Source organism: Apium graveolens, chromosome 2, assembly GCF_009905375.1.
Source record: "Apium graveolens cultivar Ventura chromosome 2, ASM990537v1, whole genome shotgun sequence".
NCBI lineage: Eukaryota > Viridiplantae > Streptophyta > Magnoliopsida > Apiales > Apiaceae > Apium > Apium graveolens.
In genome coordinates this window covers 223,426,223-223,444,036 of record NC_133648.1, presented here as the reverse complement: position 1 = coordinate 223,444,036, position 17,814 = coordinate 223,426,223, and the positions used below count along the sequence as shown (strand labels likewise).

General features: G+C 39.1%; 1 protein-coding gene and 1 non-coding gene across 2 annotated transcripts; one reads left to right on the top strand and one right to left on the bottom strand.

Annotated features, from left to right (window-relative positions):
* Positions 1–3,968: 3,968 nt before the first annotated feature.
* LOC141709419 (small nucleolar RNA R71) lies at positions 3,969–4,075 on the bottom strand. Its single transcript, XR_012569996.1, has one exon. It is a non-coding gene; the product is annotated as a small nucleolar RNA R71 (small nucleolar RNA).
* A 12,432-nt stretch (positions 4,076–16,507) lies between these two features.
* LOC141706172 (casparian strip membrane protein 3-like) lies at positions 16,508–17,505 on the top strand. The gene is made up of 3 exons (XM_074508987.1): positions 16,508–16,854; positions 16,947–17,070; positions 17,262–17,505. Exons 1-3 carry the CDS (start codon positions 16,559–16,561, stop codon positions 17,475–17,477), a joined length of 636 nt encoding a protein of 211 aa, XP_074365088.1. The 5' UTR covers positions 16,508–16,558; the 3' UTR covers positions 17,478–17,505.
* The last annotated feature ends 309 nt before the right edge of the window (positions 17,506–17,814 follow it).

The following is a 17,814-nucleotide window of genomic DNA, read 5'->3' as shown; positions in this document are numbered from 1 at the left end:
CATTGCCAACCTTGCTAGGATAGAATTAAATTCGTTCACATGATCAGTAACACAATCGCCTTCATTCAATCTAGTGGCAACTAACAAGCGAATCAAATACACCTTATTTGAAGCAGACGGCTTCTCATACATGTTTGGCAAAGCCTTGATCAAACCATAAGTTATCGTTTCCTTGACAATATTTTAAGCAACGTTCTTCGCCAAAGTCAACCTGACAACCCCCAGAGCCTGCCTGTCCAAAAGCTTCCAGTCTTCATCCTTAATTGCAGTTGGTTTCTTTTCTTCTAGCGGTTCATGTAGTTTTTTCTGATACAAATAATCCTCAATTTGCATCTTCCAAAACCCATAATCTTTGCCATCAAATTTGTCGATCTTTACCTTCCCGTCTTTTGCCATCGCTCCCACTCGCCTGAAAACCTAGGCTCTTGATACCAGTTGTTGAGTATACAACAACGAAAGCAAAACCCAAAGCGAATAAACAAGAACAAGAAAATAAACGACAATCACACAAGACAAAGATTTACGTGGTTCGGAAATTCCTACTCCACAAGCCGCACTAATTTTGTATTGGTCTCTCACAATTTGTTGTGTTATGATTTTACAATTACATGAGTATTTATAAGTGAAGAAACTAGGCCTAAATCAAAATTATAGTTCAAATCTGAAAACTAGACTAATCCATAAACTAATCTAAATCTGAATCTTAATATTCTATTTTCATGGGCTTAATTAATAGACTCCACAAAACCCAACAGTAAGGACTTGAAAAATAATCTAAGTGCTAAATGTGTCCTAGTACACACAAGTAAATGAAGGAAAGTCCCATGGTCGCAAGTCATCTCTCAGCCACACCTTTGTCAAATTGATCAATTGATTTGTGTGGTTAATATTAGGCTACATATTTCAGTTCATATAAAGACTACACAATAGAAGCAGAAGATTAACAGTTAAGTTCGTAATTATTCTGTCCATCTTCTCTCTCAAGAGAGTTGATGAAAACAAGAAACACAGAGAATACAAAGAAGCTCAACACATTGATATCCGTTTAATTTCTCACTGGAGAAATGTTATAATGCCCGATTTAACTATTGTATATTCATAGGGGCATTATAATCGTTATCCGGTAATTAGATCCTTTGGCATACAAAAAGATAGATTATTGTATAGGATTTAATTTGTAATATCTTTGTAGAAGCAAGAACATTATTGTTCTTGGATTGTAACCGGTTAATTTATTTACCGGAGTATTGCAACACCCCCGAGGATTTATATATGAATATATACTTTCCCGAATATCTTGTGTTCGTTAATTTATCGTCCTAAATACTATTCACCTCAAGAACACGGAACCACTAACCGAATACTATATTTTATATCAGCAAAAGATTCGAAAGAATTTTTTAATTTAGTGAGTATCGTATTCAACCCCCCCTTCTACCATAGACCCTTTTTGTTTCCCTGCACACATCAAAATCAAATCAAGTTGATTTTGGTTCCCAAATTTCCTTAGGTACTGCCTTGCTAGCCTTCTTTTTAGGTTTCTTGGGCTTTTCCTCACTTGACTTAGGTGATTGAGATTTAACCTTGGTCATTAGAGTAGGGCTTTAAAAACCATTCATAAATGTAGAGTTATCATGCACAAGTTGGTTAACATGAAATGGCATATAATGTGCAAAAATTTTATTCCAGTATGGCATGCTAAATGGCATTTGAGGCATATTGAATGCAGCATAGTAAGGATTTTGTGCAAATGGCATATTAGCAAATTGTGCATTCAAATTTTATGCAGACATAATATTCATAGGAATTGTGGGCATGTTGGGAAATGAGGGAGGTGTATGATAAGTGGCATTTTATACCACTTAGAACGTCTTAAAATGGCTTAAATTGGTGTCTTAAAATCAAGTATTTTGTGTATTTGATGCGTTTTTCTAGTGTTTATGCATTTCAGGGTAATAGTTGCATTTCGGGGGAGGAATCATCAAGAATAAGCCTTGGCATGTGTTCACCATTGCGAGAGGAAAGGAATGGGCAGATTACGGCGAAGAAACGGAGCAAGCTTGGAATTTTTCCAGTAGGGTCCTGCACGCCCGCGCAGCAATGCTGAGCGGCCGCGCAGCAGCCTGCGCGCCCGCGCAGATATGCTGAGCGGCCGTGCTGGGTCGGGAAAAAATACAAATTATTTTAGACTTCTACTTCTGTGTGGCTTCCAACTTCTATGTAATCTAAGTTTTATGGGACTATTATATAGGTAGATTTGAGACGTTTTCATAGAGATTATGAAGGAGATTATGTTTTAGATTGTGTTTTACGCAAGAAGCAAAGGAGATAAGGAAGAAGACCGATTTAGCACACCGCAACGAAGAGGAAGCATATATTCTTGTGATTCTTGTTTCATTGTAACGTTGGATGCTAGTTTTCTTGCTTTGACTTATTTACTCTTGTGACGTACTCTGTTTTAATATAATTAGTTTAGTTATTATTTTCTTGTGTTTGTTTGTCATGATTTCATATGAACCCATGATGGCGATAAGTTCTATTATGGGCTAATCGTGATCATGGGGTTACAACGGATTTATTATGGAATTCTTTAGTTAATTGTTTAATACTTTAGTGTGTGATGATTGCATGATATCTAATATTGGTTGTGCGTATTCGTCTTATGTGCGTCGCGAACATATAAGATAGGGTGTTAATCTCTTGTGAAGCGACGGTGGATCTTGAGATTTAGAACTTGCCATGCTAGCATAGGTTCATGTACGTTGAGCATGATTAGTGGGTAACTCTAACAGTTTTATTTGCCCTATGTAATCAAAAGGGATAACTTGTGCTTAAATCGTTGTGTTGTCAATTTCTGTAGACATATAGGAACTCAACATAATTGATGACTATTCAACTTCTATCTTAATTGTGGATGTTTGGTAGAATGGTATTAGTACAATGAAAGTTGGCTTTTATCAGTTTTGTGTTATTCGATTAATATCATCACTGTCACATGCTAAAGGTAATAACAATGGCTATAGAAGGAAGTAATAATGAAGTTGTGATCTCATGAGTGTTTTATTATTGATAATTTGAAGTGTTAGTTAAGTGGTTAATTGAGTAGTTAATTATAGTTAATATTTGATCAACAATTTTAAGTGTTATTATCTTAACATTGAGAAGTAATCATACATTGGTGAGTGAGTTTAATTAGACTATAATTTAGTCCGAGTCTCTGAGGGAACGAACTAGAAAGTATTCTATATTACTTGCGAACGCGTATACTTGCGTGAATATTAGTGCGTGTTTTCGCCCTAACAAGTTTTTGGCGCCGCTGCCGGGGACTCGGCGTATTTGTTTATTTTATGTACTTACCATCATTGGTCATTAGGACTCAGTGATTAGGACGTAATAGTTACTTACTCTTTTCGGTTGTGTTTCAGGTACTTTAGCAAGCGTTTATGCAAACTCGTTCTCGTGCTCGCAAGAGGACTTTAGATACAGCTGAGGAGACAGACGAAGTTCTTGATATTCCGGAGAAGTTAGATTTTGAGGATTCGGATTCAGGAGCTGAGCAGAAAGAACCAGTAAACATGGGAGATCGTATTGTTCAAGCTGATCCAGCTCTTATGGATTTTTCTCGGCCTAAAATTGATGATATTCAGTCAAGCATCCTTCATCCGGCTATTCAAGCTAACACCTTTGAAATCAAGCCGGGCACTATTCAGATGGTGCAGAATTCTGTTTCTTTTGGAGGAGCGGCAACTGAAGACCCCAACATGCACATAAGAAATTTTGTCGAGATCTGCAGCACTTTTAAGTATAATGGCGTGACTGATGAGGCTATCAAGTTGAGGCTTTTCCCATTCTCACTGAGGGATAAGGCTAAAGACTGGTTACATTCTGAACCAGCTGGGTCCATCACTATGTGGCAAGATCTTGCGCAAAAGTTTCTGGTGAAGTTTTATCCAATGGCAAAGACTGCTGCTATGAGGAGTGCTCTTACTCAGTTTGCGCAGCAACCTACAGAATCTATGTGCGAGGCTTGGGAACGCTACAAGGAAATATTGAGAAAATGTCCACATCATGGAATGCCGGATTGGATGGTGATCACTGGTTTCTATAATGGTTTGGGGGCCCAATCTCGGCCCATGCTCGATGCAGCAGCTGGAGGCGCCTTATGGGCTAAAAGCTATACTGAGGCGTATAATCTTATAGAGACAATGGCTGCAAATGAGCATCAAAACCCAACTCAGAGGATGACGTCAGGCAAGGTAGCAGGTATTCTGGAAGTTGATGCAGCCACCGCTATTGCAGCCCAGCTCCAAGCGCTATCAATGAAGGTCGATTCTCTAGCTACGTATGGAGTTAATCAAATAGCTATGGTTTGTGAGCTTTGTGCAGGTTCTCATGCTACGGATCAGTGTTCTCTTGTCAACGAATCTGTTCAGTATGTGAATAATTATCAGCGACAACAGCAGCCTGTGCCAGCGACCTATCATCCTAATAACATAAATCATCCAAATTTCAGCTGGGGGAATAATCAGAATGCGATTCAGCCAACATATCAACAAGGAGTGAGTAAACAGTTTAACCCACCTGGATTCTAGCAACCACAGCACTATGCTACAAGGCAATCATATCCTCAACAGGGAAGTGCAGCTGCACCTACTAGTGCTGATTTTGAGGAACTTAAGCTGTTGTGCAAGAGTCAGGCAGTTTCTATCAAGACCTTGGAAAATCAAATCGGTCAATTAGCCAATGCAGTGCTCAATCGTCAACCTGGCACTCTCCCCAGTGACACGGAAGTACCAGGCAGGAAGGAAGCTAAAGAGCAAGTCAAGGCTATTACCTTAAGGTCTGGAAAAGTAGCTGATGCTGAAAAGGCAAAAGAAGTCGAAGCTGAAGTTAGAGATGAAGAATCTAAGCAAAAGGAGAAAGCGGCGGAACCAAGGAAGACTACTGTTGAACACACTCTGCCTGAGGCTAATACAGGGGAGAAACAGCTCTATCATCCACCACCTTTTCCTAAGAGATTGCAGCAACAAAAGCTGGATAGACAGTTTGGGAAGTTTCTGGAGGTGTTCAAGAAACTTCACATCAATATACCTTTCGCTGAGGCTCTGGAACAAATGCCTAGTTTTGCGAAGTTCATGAAGACTATTCTTTCAAGGAAGGTGAAACTGGATGACCTTGAAACCGTTGCTCTCACGGAAGAATGCAGCGCTGTTCTGCAGCAAAAGTTACCGCCAAAACTGAAAGATCCAGAAAGCTTCACCATTCCTTGCACCATTGGCAATCTAACTTTTGACAAGTGCCTTTGTGATTTGGGAGCAAGCATTAATCGAATGCCTTTGTCGATCTTTAAAAAGCTGGATCTGCCTGATCCAAAACCCACATACATGTCGCTACAATTGGCTGACCGTTCCATTACTTACCCAAGGGGCATAGTTGAGGATGTGCTCGTCAAGGTGGATAAGCTCTTCTTTCCTGCAGATTTCGTTATTCTGGATTTTGAGGAAGATAAGAAGATTCCCATAATCTTGGGGAGGCCTTTCTTGGCTACTGACCGTACCTTGATAGATGTGCAAAAAGGGGAACTTACTATGCGGGTCCAAGATCAGGATGTGACCTTCAACGTATTCAAGGCAATGAAATTCCCTATAGAAGATGAGGAGTGCTTAAAAGTGGATGTGATTGATTCCGCGGTTACTTCAGAACTCGAGCACATGCTAATGTCTGATGCATTGGAAAAGGCCTTAGTGGGGGAATTTGACAGTGATGATGAAGATAGCAACGAGCAATTATAATATCTGAACGCTTCTCCCTGGAAGCGAAAGCTGGACATACCATTTGAATCTCTTGGTACTTCTGACCTCAAGAACGCTGAAGGGAAGCTCAAACCATCAATAGAGGAAGCACCTACCTTGGAGCTCAAACCATTACCTGAACACTTGAGGTATGCTTTTTTAGGTGATTCATCTACGTTACCTGTTATTATTTCAGCTGACCTTTCAGGTAGTGAGGAAGACAAGCTCTTAAGGATTTTGAGAGAATTCAAATCGGCTATAGGATGGACCATAGCAGACATCAAGGGGATAAGTCCTTCATATTGTATGCATAAAATTCTGTTAGAGGAAGGTAGTAAGCCAACTGTGGAACAGCAGCGAAGACTGAACCCGATCATGAAGGAGGTGGTAAAGAAAGAAATTCTGAAATGGCTAGATGCAGGCATCATTTATCTTATTTCTGACAGCTCGTGGGTGAGCCCCGTACAATGTGTACCTAAGAAAGGAGGTATCACTGTGGTCGCAAATGAAAAGAATGAGCTCATCCCTACTCGAACAGTTACAGGATGGAGAGTATGCATGGATTATAGGAAATTGAACAAAGCCACAAGGAAGGATCACTTTCCTCTTCCATTTATTGATCAAATGCTTGACAGATTGGAGGGATATGAGTATTTTTTTCTTCTGGATGGTTATTCCGGGTATAATCAGATTTGTATTGCACCAGAGGATCAGGAAAAGACTACCTTCACTTGTCCATTTGGCACATTTGCTTTTCGTAGAGTTTCCTTTGGGTTATGTGGCGCCCCGGCCACCTTTCAGAGATGTATGATGGCTATATTCTCTGACATGATTGGAAATAACGTCGAAGTGTTCATGGATGACTTCTCCGTCTTTGGACACTCATATGATGAATGTTTGAATAATCTGCGCGCCGTACTCAAAAGATGCGTGGAAACTAATTTGGTGCTTAATTGGGAGAAATGTCATTTTATGGTGCGTGAAGGCATTATCCTTGGGTATAAGGTCTCTAGCAAGGGTCTGGAGGTGGACAAGGCCAAGGTGGGAGTCATTGAAAATCTTCCCCCACCCAATTCTGTGAAAGGAATCCGTAGTTTTCTTGGTCATGCGGGTTTTTATCGGCGATTCATCAAGGACTTTTCAAAGATATCTAAGTCGTTGTGCAATTTGCTTGAGAAAGATGTGCCTTTCAAATTTGATGATGAATGTTTGGCAGCATTCGAGACTCTCAAGAAGAGTTTGATCACTGCACCAGTTATTACAGCACCAGATTGGACAGAACCGTTTGAGATGCTGTGTGATGCGAGTGATTATGCGGTAGGTGCAGTTCTGGGACAGCGCAAGAAAAATATCTTCCATGTGGTCTACTATGCGAGTAAGACTTTAAATGGGGCCCAATTGAACTACACCACTACTGAGAAGGAGCTTTTGGCTATAGTCTTTGGCTTTGAGAAATTTCGATCTTATCTGCTTGGTACGAAAGTAACAGTATTCACTGATCATGCAGCTATTCGCTATCTGGTTTCTAAGAAGGATTCGAAGCCGAGACTCATTCGTTGGGTGCTTTTACTTCAGGAATTTGAGTTAGAGATCAAAGATAGAAAAGGTACTGAGAATCAAATAGCTGACCATCTCTCTAGGTTGGAGAATCCCGATTCTACTTCACAAGATAGGACGCTAATCAATGAATCTTTTCCGGATGAGCAGTTGTTTGCAATTCAGGAGGAAGAACCATGGTTTGCAGATATTGTAAACTATCTCGTCAGCAATATAATGCTTCTTAATTTGACATCCGCTCAAAAGAAGAAGTTTCTGCATGAGGTGAAGTGGTATATGTGGGATGAACCATATTTGTTTAGACAGGGAGCTGACCAGATCATCAGGAGATGTATCCCGTTCTATGAGACGGAGGGGATATTACGAGACTGCCATTCCACGGTTTATGGTGGACACTATAGAGGTGAGAAGACGGCAGCTCGTATTCTGCAAGCAGGTTTTTTCTGGCCTACTTTGTTCAAGGATGCTCATTAGTTTGTTTTAAGGTGTGATCGTTGCCAAAGAGTGGGAAATTTGTCAAGGAAGGATGAGATGCCATTAAATGTGATGCTTGAAGTCGAGGTCTTTGATGTGTGGGGAATCGATTTCATGGGGCCTTTTATCACGTCTTGCAATAATCAGTACATCTTGCTGGCAGTCGATTATGTCTCAAAATGGGTCGAAGTTAAAGCTTTACCGACAAATGATGCAAAGGTAGTGCTAAATTTTCTTCATAAGCAAATTTTCACAAGGTTTGGAACACCTCGGGTAATCATAAGTGATGAAGGATCGCATTTTTGCAACCGTAAGTTCACTTCTATGATGCAGCGTTATAATGTGAATCATCGAGTAGCTACTGCCTATCATCCGCAAACAAATGGTCAAGCGGAAATGTCTAACAGAGAGATAAAGCACATTCTAGAGAAGGTTGTTTGTCCGTCAAGGAAGGATTGGTCTTTAAAGCTCGATGAAGCTGTTTGGGCTTACAGAACAGCATACAAAACTCCACTAGGGATGTCACCGTTTCAGTTGGTGTACGGTAAGGGATGTCATCTACCAGCGGAGCTTGAGCATAAGGCCTACTGGGCATTGAAGAAATTGAACCTGGATTTAGATGCAGCTGGTAAGAAAAGAATGCTTCAGCTTAATGAACTTGATGAATTTCGACTTCAAGCGTACGAGAATAACAAAATGTATAAGGAAAAGGTGAAGAGGTGGCACGATAGGAAGCTACATCCTAAGTTATTTGTGCCAGGGCAACAAGTTCTGTTATTCAACTCTCGGCTCCGACTTTTTCCTGGGAAGTTGAAATCAAGATGGTCTGGACCTTTTATTATCAAAACTGTGTTTCCACATGGAGCGGTGGAAATTTTTGAGAATGATTCGGACCAAGCATTCAAGGTTAACGGTCAGCGGTTGAAGCACTACTATGGGGACATGGCAAACTGAGAGGTGGTTAGTGCCATTTTGTTGACTACTTGAGAAAGGTACGGAACGTCAAGCTAATGACGAAAAAGAAGCGCTGCGTGGGAGGCAACCCATGAATTGTTGTTACAGGAACCCTTAGAAGTTAATAACCTATCCAAAAACACAAAAAAATCAGAAAACAGGGGCTGAAAATTTTTTTTCCAGAGACCCTCTGCGCGCCCGCGCAGCTATGCTGAGCGGCCGCGCAGGGGTCGAGTTCCAGAAAATTTTTTACAGTTCAGAAAAAAAAAAAAAAAAATAAAACACAAAAACAGTTGTAGCCCATAAACCCACGAATTATTCCCACTACCCCATCATTTTATCCCTTAATTCCCAAACCCTAATCTAATCCACACCATATATATACATACACCTATCCTACATATCTCTCACAAAACTTCCTACACTTAAACCCTCTCACAAACATCAAAAATCAGTTCTTACACACTTTTATTCACGAATCAATGGCACCCAAGAGAGCACACACTATTGACAGCAGCAGCACAGTTCCTACTGCTGATTCATCGAGGGGTACTGCTGCAAGACCTCGGTTAACTGACAGAGCTGCGGAGGAGGAGTACACTAGGCTGTTGGGGAAGCCGATTCTGAAAGAGAGGGGGTTTTTACCATCAGGGAGGGATGGTGAGTTGTTGCCCATGATTGCAGAGACGGGGTGGATAGCTTTTTGTGAGTCACCCGAAGCAGTACCGATGAGCGTTGTTCGCGAGTTCTACGCGAACGCGAAGGCTGAAAAGAATGGGTTTTCTGTAGTCCGTGGGCTGACGGTTGATTATCATCCTGCGGCGATTCGCCGTGTGATTGGACAGCGAGAGAGGAAGCCCGAGGAGGAGAACTGGAATGAAAAGACTGCTGAGGATTTTGACTTGGATTTGATTTGTGCGACTCTCTGTCGACCGGGCACAGTTTGGAACCGCAGTCCAGCCAATAATGAGTATCGTCACTTTCCGGCGATCGCCATGAACAGGTATGCCCGTGCATGGAATGCATTTATATGTGCTAATATTTTGCCTTCTTCACATGCACACGAGGTCACAGTTGAGAGAGCACAGTTGTTGTGGGGAATTCTGCATGATGAGTACTATGTGGACCTTGGTGAGTTTATCTACCAAGGAATTCTTAAGTTTTTGAGGGGAGCAAAGCATATGAACATCCCTTATGCATCCACGGTTACGAAGCTATGCCGAGCAGTGGGAATGAACTGGCCGGCTCATGAGCAGTTGCAGTTGCCAGCAGCTCCGATAGATTCTGGCACTCTGAATGGGATGCAGGAGTGGACCGGTGGTGAGCCTGAGGAGCATGGGCTGGGTTATCGTCTTCCAGGAGGGCGTCCAGCACGAGGTGCTACTATGGCTAGGCTAGGGCGTGGTGAGGCTGGTTCGTCGAGAGCTCAGGAGGGTGCTGGGATGGGTGATGCCCAGTATAGGAGGCTTTCATGGCGGATGGATGCCATGTATGAGACGCAGAGCAGGTTTGCTCAGGAGCTCACCCTTGCGTTAGGGACTGCTTTTCGAGGCCTTGGAGCTGATATCCAGTGGCCAGTTTTTGGTGAGGACTCTGCATACCCACCGCCTGATACTCCACCCGCTGAGGGTGATGATGATGATGACTCCGAATAGGTATACCCTGTGTTCCTTTCTACTACTTTCACTAAGGACAGTGAAGATTTTTAGTTTGGGGGTGGTAGTTAAGGAATATTGTGTCTGTGTCATTTAGTTGCATATTCATGATAGTTTAGTTCATATAGTTGCATAATTTATGCCATTTAGTTTTTTTTATGACATTTATGAATGTCATATAGCTCATGCATTTACCATGATCCCTTTTGCAATAAGTTATCGACTGAATTGTGATATTGATGCAAGTGTAGTGATAGCATTAAAGTGATATTAAGTTGTGTAGGTTGATATGCATGCTAGAAACAATTGTAAGTCCACTAAGTCTTAAAGAGTGCGTAAGGGCTAGATTGTTGTTATGATTTGGTTGTTTTCAAGGTCAATCTACTTATTATGCTTAGAATTCGATTATAGGTTCTTAGTGATAAAAACATGAAAAAGAAAAATTTTTGGAGAAAAAAGTATGGAAGTTGTTGCTAGTTGTGGCTAGGCGTCAAATGGCTAGTAGCCGGTCGCATATATTGCGAGTAGTCTAGGGTTGAGCAAGATGGAGCGAAACGCACTTGCTCAGAAGTTATAAAAAAAAAATTGCATAATTGATCAAGAGTGGGCTCTTTGGTATTCGAGTTATTAAGTTCTTAGGGGACTTTGTGCCTAGTGACCTAAGGCTTTTAGAGTCTGGGATCCGCTAACCTAACGCTCGTTACATGGATACCATTGTATAAGTCTTTTGTGGACCTCACTCATTGCACGGTCAAATAAGCATTTGAGTTGTAAATAAAAAGCACAATTCCGTAGTAAGCTCCAGAGTTCTTGTAGTGTTGTATATCACTTTGTGCCTAGAATTTTTATTCTTTGTATAATCGTAGGATTGCCTTGAGGATAGTCTAGTCATAGTAATTGGTCTAGTTCCGAAGCATATCTGTTAAGCATTTGCACACACCACGTTTCTGGCTGTATGTCCGGTTGCATGAGTTTATTGATCTTTAGTTGTCTAACTGCATTCGTTGAGATGTGACAATTTGGTTGGTTAATTGTAGTAAGGGGGATCGTTGCATTTTCATATAGATTGCATTCATGCATATTTTTATTTGTTTTTGAGTCTGTGACGCTAGAGGACAAGCATCGATTTAAGTTTGGGGGTGTGATAAGTGGCATTTTATACCACTTAGAACGTCTTAAAATGGCTTAAATTGGTGTCTTGAAATCAAGTATTTTGTGTATTTGATGCGTTTTTCTAGTGTTTATGCATTTCAGGGTAATAGTTGCATTTCGGGGAGGAATCATCAAGAATAAGCCTTGGCATGTGTTCACCATTGCGAGAGGAAAGGAATGGGCAGATTACGGCGAAGAAACGGAGCAAGCTTGGAATTTTTCCAGTAGGGTCCTGCGCGCCCGCGCAGCAATGCTGAGCGGCCGCGCAGCAGCCTGCGCGCCCGCGCAGATATGCTGAGCGGCCGCGCAGGGTCGGGAAAAAATACAAATTATTTTAGACATCTACTTTTGTTTGGCTTCCAACTTCTATGTAATCTAAGTTTTATGGGACTATTATATAGGTAGATTTGAGACGTTTTCATAGAGTTTATGAAGGAGATTATGTTTTAGATTGTATTTTACGCAAGAAGCAAAGGAGATAAGGAAGAAGACCGATTTAGCACACCGCAACGAAGAGGAAGCATATATTCTTGTGATTCTTGTTTCGTTGTAACGTTGGATGCTAGTTTTCTTGCTTTGATTTATTTACTCTTGTGACGTACTCTGTTTTAATATAATTAGTTTAGTTATTATTTTCTTGTGTTTGTTTGTCATGATTTCATATGAACCCATGATGGCGATAAGTTCTATTATGGGCTAATCGTGATCATGGGGTTACAACGGATTTATTATGGAATTCTTTAGTTAATTGTTTAATACTTTAGTGTGTGATGATTGTATGATATCTAGTATTGGTTGTGCGTATTCGTCTTATGTGCGTCGCGAACATATAAGATAGGGTGTTAATCTCTTGTGAAGCGACGGTGGATCTTGAGATTTAGAACTTGCCATGCTAGCATAGGTTCATGTACGTTGAGCATGATTAGTTGGTAACTCTAACAATTTTATTTGCCCTATGTAATCAAAAGGGATAACTTGTGCTTAAATCGTTGTGTTGTCAATTTCTGTAGACATATAGGAACTCAACATAATTGATGACTATTCAACTTCTATCTTAATTGTGGATATTTGGTAGAATGGTATTAGTACAATGAAAGTTGGCTTTTATCAGTTTTGTGTTATTTGATTAATATCATCACTGTCACATGCTAAAGGTAATAACAATGGCTATAGAAGGAAGTAATAATGAAGTTGTGATCTCATGAGTGTTTTATTATTGATAATTTGAAGTGTTAGTTAAGTGGTTAATTGAGTAGTTAATTATAGTTAATATTTGATCAACAATTTTAAGTGTTATTATCTTAACATTGAGAAGTAATCATACACTGGTGAGTGAGTTTAATTAGACAATAATTTAGTCTGAGTCTCTGAGGGAACGAACTAGAAAGTATTCTATATTACTTGCGAACGCGTATACTTGCGTGAATATTAGTGCGTGTTTTCGCCCTAACAGTGTAGGCATAGCAGATTTGCAATTAACAGACAAATGATTAACACTACCACACTGAACAGAGATTTTTCTAGGTGCATAATTATCAAATGTGTAGTTGTTATGTTTGTAAATTCCTACTTTCTCATTCCTGTTGTTTTCCTTATAAAGTCTGCCTTGACCTCAATTTTCTCCAATCTGTCATTCAGTTGATTCATTGACATATGCCTCACATTCACTCTTTTGTTCTTCTTGACTTGACTTGATTCTCTTGTAACAAAGTTCTTGAAAAATGATCCATATTTCTCATTGAGTTTAGCTAGTTTGACTTTGCTAATTGTCTTCTTTTTAATGGATGAATGTGGTTCCTTTTCTTTCGACGGATAATCCCTTTTAGCTTTTGATGGATAAACTTCATCATCCGTTGATTCCACATCCGTTGATAATCCTTCTACCAACACATGATCCAACTTCTCCTTGTTCTTTTTCCAGGCTTCTTCACAGAATGATTCTATACCTTGAATCTTAGCAATTTGGGCACTTACATTTATTGATAATTTCTAAGCCTTGATTACCTCTTGCTCTCGTTCAAGCTGCTTTCTTAAAATTTCCTCTTTCTTCAAGGATTCATCCAATTCATCATTTTCAATCATGCTATCCATCTTCAGTTTTTTTAACTCAACAAATTGAGTTTCTAACACTGTATTCCTCTCATTTAAAAATAGATTATTATCTTTAATTTATGTATTTTCTTTAGTGAGTTATTTAAGTGTAACACGCAAGTGGTATAATTTTGTTGACATGTCATTTATAGCATCATTACACTCATCTTTAGAAAGGTGTTCTAGATTAGTAGTGATTACCTGATTGCTTGAAGAAATGACCTCTGCTTCATCTGATTTTTCCATTAGAGCTAGATTGACATAGCTTGTTCTTCATCTTCATCTACCCCATCAGCTGCCCAGTCATTTTCTTGAGTCAGGAAAGCCCTTTCCTTTTGTTTGAGAAATTTAAAGTACTTCTTTTTCTAATCCACGGCCTAAACTTCTTTTTCTCAGAATCAGGGTTTCTGCATTCATTGGAAAAATGACCACCCAAACCACATTTGAAACATTTGAATTTAGATTTATCCATTATGTTTCTATTTGGCTTGGTTGCTCCAAAATTCTTTTTGAATTTGAGCTTGGAAAATCTTCTTGATAGGAAAACTAGATGTTCATCTATGTCCTCCATTTCATCATGACTAAGATGATATTCATGCTTAGCCATTAGCCCTTTCCCTTTGCATTCACAACCCCTTGAGTTTGGTGCAGATTCCATAGTTTCAACCTTCATCTCTTTCACTCTCTCTTATTCAGCTACCAATGCAGTAGATCCTCCATTCTTCCATCCTTTCTCTAACTTCTCATCTTGTTCCAACTCAAGCTCATAAGTTTTTAGAATGCCATACAGTCTTTCCAAAGTAAATTTCTTATAATCCTGAGAGTTTCTAAGAGAGACAGTCATAGGCTTCCAGTCTTTTGGTAGAGATTTAAGGAATTTCTGGTAGATTCTTTCATGCAGCTTCAGTGCATTTAGTAGTTTTTGAAACCTACTAAAAATATCACTTAAAGACTCACTTTCTTCATATTGAAAGTGCTCATACTGCTGTATTAGAAGTTGTATCTTGTTTTACCTCACTTGTTCAGTTACATCACATATGATTTGAATTGTATCCCAAATATCCTTAGCATATTTACAGTTGATAACATTGTCAAACATATCACTATCAAGGCCATTGAACAGAATGTTCATAGCCTTTTTATCTTTGTACACTTGCTCAATGTCTTCATCTGGACACTTTGATTGTGGCTTTGGAATTGTTTACTCATTGCCAACAGCTCATTCAACGTCTGTTACAGCTCTGTGAGGAACATGATGGCCTTTCTCAATGCAATCAACATACCTTTCATCTTGAGAGAGAAGATGCAGGTGCATTTTCACCTTCCAATGGTGATAGTTGTCTTTGTCCAGAAAAGGGATCTTCATTCCAACTTCTTTTTTACTCATATTGTTAGCTTATTTTGATCTTTAAACTCTTAGTGTGTCAAGAGCTTGAATATGTAAGTGTGCGGAAATGGAATATATATACATATATATATACATATATATATATATATTCAAGGCACAAAATAATTAAACACAAAGATTTAAAAAATTTCTGGTGGATTGATCTTTTCCACCAGAGATATATATTGATTGAGAACTCTATGATGCAAGAATGCACACAGCTGCTTACAAGTAAAGTTACAAAAAAATAACTAAGAAATTCGTAACAGATGTAGCTTTTTCTATTTCTCAGTTCAATCGATAATTAATCTACTTGCTACTCTTGGTTTATATATTTCCAAGTTACATAGGAAAAAAACAAACATATAAAACAAAATGTCTAAGTCTAATCACATGTTTCTTTATCTCTCTATCCTGCATCTTTTTATTTTTTCAAGTAAGCATGAAAATGGAAATGATTATTTGTTCTCATAAACTTGCAACTAGGCTGTCACAATTCTTTTGTATGCAATCAACCCATGTGACTGTCAAGTCACTATCAACTGCTATTTGAGTTTGTTATCCGTTGAGACTTTGTAGATTATCCGTTGAATCTCTATTTGATCATCCGTTGAGAGTATCTCCATACCAGTTGACACAATTTCATTTATGCAAAATTACAATACATCTAATATTTACAATTAACCAACATATTTTCCATATCATTCTAGAAGTCAACATGACTTAAAATATCCTACGACCTCTAATTTTTTAAGACATTACAGTATACAGGAATGTGTTACAAAATCTTATTTAAATATAAATTACTCTTTAAACGGATGACAAAATAAGATTTATCCGTTAAAAATTACAAACAGACTTAATTAAATCTACTGAAGTGTTTTGATGAAATATCATCAAACCTACAACGTATTCCCAACACCTACGTATTCCCAACACCTACCAATTATCATTGATCCCAATTATCATTGATCTTTACTACTCTTTTTAACCTCGTACACATAACTAGAATACTTTGGAAGAATCATGTAGGCGCTTAATATTGAGAAATGAGAATGATACATGCAACTTTTTACATGATTTACTCTGATTTGTAATAGTAAAAAAATTAATATATGGACACTAGTAATAGAGGATTAGGAATTGTTGAAATTTAATATCTTAGTTTGAGAGGTGATGTGTTCGGAAAACACATCACTTTCTTAGTTTGGCTTAAAAGGGTTCGCTGTTGATGAATGCCTAAAAAGGACACGCTTAGCTAAAAAGATGGAAAACCATGTCATAATTAGTTGATTTTCTGGTTTCAGTGGAGCAAGTTAGCAACAACTCCTCTTCTATTAGTGTTTGCGCTCTTAAAAGACTTAAACAAAATCAGTCAAATACCTCTTTTTAATTCTCTATATAAACCTGACCAACTCTATCAGGTTTGCTCACAGCTAACAAGGCCTTGGATCGTATACTTTTAAGAGCAATCTGGTTTAATATATCTTTGTCCAATGGACTCTTCACATAAGAGCGGCGAAATGGCAATTAACATTACTGAATCAAAATCTACGAAAGGGAAATCCGCTGCTGTTGCTCCGGCCACTATCATAGCCACGACAAAAGCCACAGAAAATCCAAAAGGGGGATGGAAACGAGGGGTGGGAATATTCGACTTCTTATTGAGAATTTGTGCGATTGGAGCAGCTTTGGCAGCTACGGCTACAATGGGAACTACTGATCAGACTCTCCCTTTCTTCACTCAGTTCCTTCAGTTCCAAGCTAGCTATGATGATCTCCCAGCTTTCACGTATTAATTTACTAAGCAAACTTATTTAAAAACTACATTCAGAATTACAGATTGACTTGATTGATGATATTTGTAAACATGCATGCCTGCAGGTATTTCGTGATTGCAAATGGAATAGCTAGCGCATATCTTGTCCTCTCATTGCCGTTTTCCATTGTTTGCATTGTTCGTCCACATATTGTTGGAGCAAGGCTTCTCCTTCTCATTTTAGATACCGTAAGCCTAACACACACACACACGCATTAGAAATAAGGTCATGATCCATACACAGTGCTTTGGCACATGCAGACTTTTACTACAATGCCACCTACAGATCACAAGTTTCACTAATGCAAATCACGAGTTTGTGGTTTATAGGCAAAAATATATGTCATATGTTGATAAAGAAAAACAATATGGAACTGTAGGTGATGGTGGCGTTAACAACATCTGCTGCTGCTGCTGCGGCTTCTATTGTGTATTTGGCGCATAATGGAAATCCAAACACCAACTGGAATGCCATTTGTCAGCAATTCAATGACTTCTGCCAGAGGGTGAGCGGAGCAGTGGTGGCGTCCTTTATTGCAGCTTTCATCTTCATGTTTCTTGTTGTCTTGTCTGCGGTTGCTCTCCGAAGAAACTAGTATCATATAAAATGTTTAATTGTGTTCATATTGGATCACATTTCAGCATCCTTGTGTATTTGTGTAAACAGTCGATTCTACTTGGGAGTTCTGCTTATGTCTTCATTTTGTGAGCGTGTTGCATGTGACTTTGAGACTACAAATAAGCATGCCAGCAGAGTTAACTGAGTAGCCTAATAATTTACGCAGCATTTTATAACAAGTTGGAATTATTAGCTAAAGAGTGCTGAGGAGACTTTCAGAGAACAAACGAAAGAAAACTGTGAGATGCATGTTTTACAATCGGGATTCTTCAACATTAATCATAATTGAAATTGCAGAGATTTGTGTAATAATC

Bases quoted from the DNA above. Each gene is read 5' to 3' on its own strand.
- LOC141706172 (XM_074508987.1), top strand. From the start codon at position 16,559: ATGGACTCTTCACATAAGAGCGGCGAAATGGCAATTAACATTACTGAA. The intron at 16,855-16,946 runs GTATTAATTTAC...GCATGCCTGCAG, and splicing joins GATGATCTCCCAGCTTTCAC to GTATTTCGTGATTGCAAATG. The intron at 17,071-17,261 runs GTAAGCCTAACA...ATGGAACTGTAG, and splicing joins TCCTTCTCATTTTAGATACC to GTGATGGTGGCGTTAACAAC.